We start from the raw sequence: 7,500 nt of genomic DNA on the forward strand, positions 1-7,500 counted from the left end.
ATCAATGAATAAAGAAAAATAATATCCAACACAAGTTAGGACATTAACTTTGTTCTAAACTTTTTTGCTAAAGTTAAAATGGGATGAATTACTGCATTGTGGGAAATATAGTTTTTGGTCAAAGCACACTTTTGACCTATTTATTTTTAGACGCTCAGACCTTTATGCTCTCGCGGGCCACATAAGATGACGTGGCGGGCCACATTTGGCCCCCGGGCCTTGAGTTTGACGTATGTGGGGTAGAGTATGACTTCAGTTACGATGTGAGGTGACCACCAGGCTGAGTACTGCTGATTTCACTATCTCTGTGTGGATAACGTCATCTGACTCATGACGCGTTCTTATTTTATCAGCTTCTTTGGTTCACTGTGTTCAGTGTGAGCGACCGACTCAGTGCAGCGTTGTCTCCTTAGAGACCAACCAGTAGATGTCAGTGTTGAAGCAGAAAGTATTCGTGGATTATTTCAGAATGCTATTGTTCAGTTCACGTCGACAGTGTTAATTGCATTTAGTCCATTTAGTCCGGGGGTTTTATTTTGTGCTTTACTTCCTGCTGTGTAACTATTTGAGTTTCGGGACTTCAAGGTTCAAAGCACGACCATTGTTCTTGTTATCAGGGCCTGCTGATGTATTAAGGATAAACATTAGGCTTGTTATTACCTTATTTTTATCTGTGGATTTTTGTCTCAGTTGGATTAATGATTTAATACCACATTCTGTGCAGACCTGTGTGCTGAAGTTTTGAGTGAAGCATGAGCTCAAGAAAGCTCAACGTCAAAATTGTCACTGGAAGCCTCTTCGTTGCTGTGTTTGTGTATGTGTGTGTGTGTGTGTGTGTGTGTGTGTGTGTGTGTGTGTGTGTGTGTGTGTGTGTGTGTGTGTGTGTGTGTGTGTGCTTTCACTTGTGTGTAAGTAGATACAATGGAAACTTGGCAATCCTCTGTTCCATCTCAGTTGTCACTGGTTTTCTAGCAGATCTCTGGGTGTCTTTATCCCAGTCCAAACAGGAGATGCCTTTATTTTCTGATTGTGTGCACACCGTCTATAATTTGTTTCTGTGTCTCTTTGTCGGTAGGAGACTGTGTTTGTTGAATAACCACAAAACTCGAGTGGAACTTGTCGGTTTGCTTTTACAACAGCGATGTCAGTCAGAAAAAAAAAGGAGAAATGAAACAAGCCAAACAAGAAAAACAGGTCAGGCTGCTTCACATTACCAAGTAAAAAAAGCCACAGCTTTTATTAGTTTCACAAGATTAACACGCGTCCTCGACCTGTGTCCATATCATTTGTTTATCTCATCTTTTCCCTCCCGGTTCGCTGTTTCCTTGGTTCTTGAAACAACATGCACATGTCTGTTTTCTTTGTACTTCAACTTGTTGAATACCAGCACCCTGCCCTCTGCGAGGAGTGTTCAAGGTTCAGGAAGATAAGGAGAGGTGAGTGGCTGACGCATAGCTCGTGTTGTGTTACCAAACGCTCAGATCAGGTTACGCTGGAAAGCAGGTTGGGTGGAACTACAGTTTGTATTCGGAACAAACCAGGAAACTGTCGCTAAGAAAGGAGATTTTAAAGACGCAAACGAGACTCTTCCTGCTCTAAGAAGAACGTCACCATGGGTGAGAAGAGTCAACACAATCTGCTGCTCCTGCTCTGTTTGTCGGGACTCGTTCGTGACTCGGCTGCTATGGTGTTTTGGACGGCGACGGTGGAAATAAGGTACACCAACAGCAACAATGAGACGGTGGATAAATTCTGTGAGTGTGGGGTGTATGGTCGCAACTCCCCACTGGAGAGCGCCTTTGGTATCGTCACCCTTCCCAATGGAGACCCGAAAGGCTGCGGTTTGGGATCCGTCTACAGCCGCAATTCCAGCTCGCCACCTTGGATAGCGCTTGTGAAAAGAGGCAACTGTACCTTCAGCGAGAAGATCGACGCGGCGAAGCGTCAAGGGGCCTCGGCTGTGGTGGTGTATAATGCAGACGGAACTGGAAACAGCACCTCTCACATGTCACACCCAGAAGCGCTTGATATCGTGGCGATCATGATCGGTAACTCTCAGGGGACGGAGGTGGTCAGGCTGGTGACCAATGGGACGCCAGTCGATATGATCATCAACGTCGGCTCCCCTCACGGACCATGGATGGACACCTACTGGCTCTACTTCCTGTCGGTCGCTTTCTTTATCGTCACGGCGGCGTCGATCACCTACTTCGTCTTTATATCTGCGAACCGTCTCTACAACCTGAGTATGCACCGACGTGCCGAAAGGAAGCTGAAGTCCGAAGCCAAGAAAGCCATAGGGCGGCTTCAAGTGCGCACGCTTAAGAGCGGCGACGAGGAAACGAACTCGGAATCCTACGTTTGCGCCGTGTGTATCGAATCCTACAAGGCAGGAGAGGTGGTGACGGTGCTCACGTGTGATCACATCTTCCACAAGAACTGCATCGAGCCCTGGCTGCTGGAGAGGAGGACCTGCCCCATGTGTAAATGCGACATCCTGAAGGCCCTGGGAGTCGAGGAGGAGTCCAAAGACGACATCGATGTCATCCCGCCACAAGATGCCACTGTGGTCACGGTGACGGGAGGAGAAGCCATGTATGAAGTCCCACTAAATGACCCCACGAGCTCTGACCCGCTAAGACATCAGCATCGCTATGACAACAGGGCCTTCGAGGGAGACGCGCAGGCGGTTTGAGGAGGCGACGGAAAGGAAACAAATGACAACCAGGACCAGCCTGAAAGACGTTTTATAGGAAGATATTGAACAAGCACAACGAGATGAATCTGATTTTCCTCCTGAAGGAGAAGCAAATGCTGAACTTGTAATATAATAATTGTAAAAATGGAGTTTTAGAATATAATCAATTATTTTGAAATCTTAATGTGGAGTTAGGTTTAGAAGACACTGAATTTTCCCAGCGTCTCTCTCGGTGGAATTACTGGGTGTGTTCATAAAGTTACCTTTCACATGGTCAGAATAGACTGTGGAAACTGCATAGTCACGCAGTCCTGCCAGTGTCATGTGACTGTTTTACATACTAAACACGCCAGCTCCGTGTCGGTGAGGAAAGGGAGTGCAGCAGAACATTTATTTGTCTACCACTTTGGAATTGGGGCCAAATTTCTCTTCCGTAAGCAGATTTACCAGTGAGTGATGTGTCTTAAATTAAACGGCAGAATTTATTTTTTCTTAACTTGACTAAATGAAATAATTTATTGTTGTTTTTTCTTCTGCTGACTTTACACTGTTTGAATGGTTTAATGATTGTCAGGCTGGATTTACAAACGCACCTTTGTGGACACACCCTTGACTGGAAAAGCAGCATGACACACATTGCACTAGGATGAGTGAATAATTTTGCCTGAGGGGCCACGGACTCCAGAGAGGTGTGATCTGTAGAAACACATTCTCCACCTGTGAAAAATGACTGTTGAGGGGTTTTCAACATTTTTTGGCTCTGAGCTAGTATTGAAAAACAGAGGCTCCATCCGTTGGTGTGTTAACCCGATGAATGTCATAGGAATCTAATGCCTTACCTGTGTTGGATGGGGAAACATCCTCTCTATTTGTAAAGGTTTTCAGAATTATTCATATGTAGATCAATTCTTAACTTCTTTTTGTTGATAAAAAAAAGTATCATACATGTTTAATATATACCTATCCCCTCTCTGTACAGCTGATTTTGGCGTAAAAGCACAAATTATTATTACTGAAGAGGTCTTCCTGGTGTGTTCTAGAATGTAGTTCATTGGTCTACCTCTGATTCCAGATTGAAGTTCAAACATGAAGTATGTCCCTCTGATAAAGCTGAAGAATGAGAAATGTTCCCTTGTTTGCTCGTGGAGATATACTGATTTTGGTACCGAATATATTTTTCTATACTGGATCATTTTCACTACATTTTACAGATTCCAAGAGTCTTAAATTGTTCTTTAAAAATTATAACCTGCCTGTGTTAAATCACATTGATGCTTATTGGAATGCAATAAATCCCTCAAAATGAGGCCAGCTTTATGAACGTATGTCTGCTTGTAACAATGGTGTTTCTGTACGCGCGCGTGTGTGTGTGTGTGTGTGTGTGTGTGTGTGTGTGTGTGTGTGTGTGTGCGTGTGTGTGTGTGTGTGTGTGTGTGTGTGTGTGTGTGTGTGTGTGTGTGTGCGTGCGTGTGTGTGTGTGTGTTAAGCTACAGGTGTGTTACCATCCCCATCTACCCTCTGATTTTTGCTGGTAGTGAAGAATCGTCTCACTTTCGGAGCTGTAGTCTTGTTCCTCCTTGGCTGTTGGAGGAGAGGAGTGAAACTGTAATTACCTCTGCAGGTGGGGGCCGCTCCTGCACACACCTCGATCTGGATCATTGTGATATGACATGAGCAGAAGGACCTGATGGAGGAATTATTTATGTCTGCAGCAGAATGGAAATGTTTCCGTAGAAGGAGAGTCACCCGAAAGACGAATAAATTTGCAATAATAAAGTTAAATTATAGTGACATTACTGATATATTTTCTGACTGTAAACGAGAGCATGGCGGTTCCCAATCTGTCTGTCATGTGACCTCTTAAAATAATGTAATTCCCACTTCAACACAGATGAGTGAGCAGCTCAACCAAAATGCTTTTTTTCCTTTTTGGATTTATTCATACTAATTCCTCACAGAGGCCTAAATGTAAGGAAATACACTTTTTTTTTTTAAAGCTGAAGCAGACACTAATTCACAACACAGAAGTATCTTTCTTTGGACCTGTTAAGATGTCCAGAATCGCAGGGTTGGAACTGCTGTCTACCTCATTCAGTTCAAACATATAAAGGTCCATGTTAGTTAGATTTTACAGCTTGTGTGCCTCGGTGGTTTTGTTTAAAATTCATCTACACTGTAAATCCTATCTTTTAATGTACAGTAAAATACAAACAGCAATTACTGTATTAATATAATAATCCTGTAAACGGCAATGAAATCTGGGAGAATAACAGTATTTTCCGCACTATAAGATACACTGGAATATAAGGCGCACTTTCAATGAATGGCATATATATACATATATGTATATATGAAATGTATTTTTTATTATATATGAATTTTATTTATTTCATTTTATTTTTATTTATATATATTTATAAATAATGTATATTATTTATAATATATTATAAAATTAAAAAAATACTATATATATATATATATATATAATAAAATAAATAAAATTCATATATGAGGAGCACTGGATTATAAGACACACTGTTGGTTTTGACAAAATTAAAGGCTTTTGGGTGCGGAAAATACTGCGTAATGTGGTTACTTCATCGATAGCAGAAATCCATATCAACAGGAATGTACTGTAAACTGAGCAGCAGAGCATTATGGGAAGGAGAATGAAAAGAATGGAAATGAACACTTGAAAGTTTCCATACACTTCCTGTTTGACCTTGTTGCAGACGCTCATGGAGACAGTAACCTTCACATCGACATCTCATCGTTAACTGATGGACAGAATTCAATGAAATTTAACACACACTCAGCAGAACCCTAAAGGTGTTTAATTTGCTTATTCTTATGCACACTTGAACTTCAATGACTTAAATGACACTCCTGTTGCAGTATTAACATCTCTGACCATTAATTTTGTAGTTCTCTGCTTAAAATGTTAGGATAGAGCATGACATTACTTCATCAAACCATATTGGCTAATTTGTATTTCCTGTTTTCTATTTTAGTACTTTTTCTGTTATTTTTTGTATTAGTTTTGTAATTTAGTAGTGGTGGCACAGAAGAGACATGTGGGTCATTGACAGATGAGCGGTTTGATCCCAGAGCCTACAGCCTACATGTTACCCTGATGTTTGATGGCTCACAGTTTGATTCCAATATAAAGGTGACACTATTAACTGAAAAAAACTAGGACCAATATCATGCTGTGAATTTTACATGAATACAGAAATAAACTATGTATTTCAGGAAATTCTACAGTAATTCTGTGTTGATTCACAAACTGTAAAAAATAAAAACACAGTACTTTGTGTAAATGACTGTACATTTACAATGAGAATAATTGACAGTTCTGTGACACGTAGACTCCTCCAGACCCTACTGATTTGCTTGGTAATTAATTTCTTCTCAGATGGTCCGCAAGTAATCATTTTCAGCTTAACAACCTGTTATTTTGACGAAAAAAGTTTCAAAAATGGCTGAGCTGAATTAATCTTCACAGCAACATGAGAGCAATGTTTTAAAACCCAATCTATGTGATAATATAAGTATTAAAATAAGAAAGTTTTGTTGAAAAGTACTACAGACACTGAGCGATCACTCTTCTCTGGTGGTGTTCCCTCCCCTCAGTGGATGGTGTACTCTGGATTTCTGTGGGCTTCATAGGTCAGACGGTTATAGTGGAATCACATCACGACAGAGAATCAATAGTGAACTAACTGGCCGGGGTCTGGGTGAAAGCCACACTCCTCACAGTAGTGGTGCTCTCCTGATTTATTGTAGTTGTTATAGAGAAAATTGAGTCAGAAGGTTTTCATTTAATGGCATACGAGTGTGTGGCTTTACTGTAATGCTGCACTTGACCTTCAGTTCCAGATAGGAATCACACGGCAGAATGAAATACTGCAGTTGGTCTGAGAGCTTATCTGCCTTTGTAAACTCTAATCAGAGCAAATAATAAAATAAACCTGGTGGACTGGGACTGAGCAAGGCCCAAGCTTAAACACACAAGTCTTTACCCAACGACTTGTCACAGCTCTCTGTCGCCACCTGGTGGACAAAACCTCCACTTACAAGCAATGTTAATTCTAGTAAACTAAAACTACACACAACCCCGTCCCACACATTTCATTCCTTCTTTCTGTCCGTCTGTCCGTCCCTCCAGCAGAATGCAGGAGCCGTTGTAATTAGATTACCGTATCCGGTCTGGTCTCAGGCTCTTTTGTCCCAGACGATGTAATTATTGTAATGAAGGAGGAAAATTTGATTACTAAAGTGCAATAACTAATGAATTAATATAGTGAGTAAGCGCCACATAAAATCTTCCTTCTCTTATTCAGTTTATTAAATCCACTGCTCTGGTGGATAAATAATCTGCTCTAAATTCCAACTACTTGTTTTGTTATCTCATATTTTTGAAGATTTGAATAAAATATCTCTCTGTCTATGCAAAGTAAAGGATTATTCCATGAACATTTTGCTCACAAATTTTCTTAAACCCACATTACTGACAGCATTTGCCCTTGATGGGAGTTAATCCATCCACCTGACAGGTGTTAGCGTATCAAGCTGCTGATTATGCAGCATGACTATTGAACAGGTAAACGGTGTCATTCCAGAAGAAACGCTGCATCTGTCTCCATTTCTATGTGAGAAATTTTTTTTGGATTAGTCGTTTGTTGTGTAGAATGATCACACGTTGAATCAAGATCTCAATTTCCTCCACCTGTCAGGTGAATGGATGAAAAGTGAACGCTCATTAACATAGATTCAAGCTAATTTATGTCCAGAATGTTTGT

The 7,500-nt window shown here is 40.9% G+C and overlaps 1 protein-coding gene across 1 annotated transcript; it reads left to right on the plus strand.

Moving 5' to 3' along the window:
• The first annotated feature begins 1,460 nt into the window (after positions 1-1,460).
• Positions 1,461-4,099, plus strand: LOC137594522 (E3 ubiquitin-protein ligase RNF128-like). The gene has a single exon (XM_068314063.1). The coding sequence runs from the start codon at positions 1,613-1,615 to the stop codon at positions 2,693-2,695; it is 1,083 nt and encodes a 360-aa protein (XP_068170164.1). The 5' UTR covers positions 1,461-1,612; the 3' UTR covers positions 2,696-4,099.
• The last annotated feature ends 3,401 nt before the right edge of the window (positions 4,100-7,500 follow it).

Source organism: Antennarius striatus, chromosome 1 (assembly GCF_040054535.1).
Source record: "Antennarius striatus isolate MH-2024 chromosome 1, ASM4005453v1, whole genome shotgun sequence".
NCBI lineage: Eukaryota > Metazoa > Chordata > Actinopteri > Lophiiformes > Antennariidae > Antennarius > Antennarius striatus.

What these genes read in the sequence shown, in the direction of transcription:
- LOC137594522 (XM_068314063.1), top strand. Translation starts at nt 1,613, where the DNA reads ATGGGTGAGAAGAGTCAACACAATCTGCTGCTCCTGCTCTGTTTGTCG.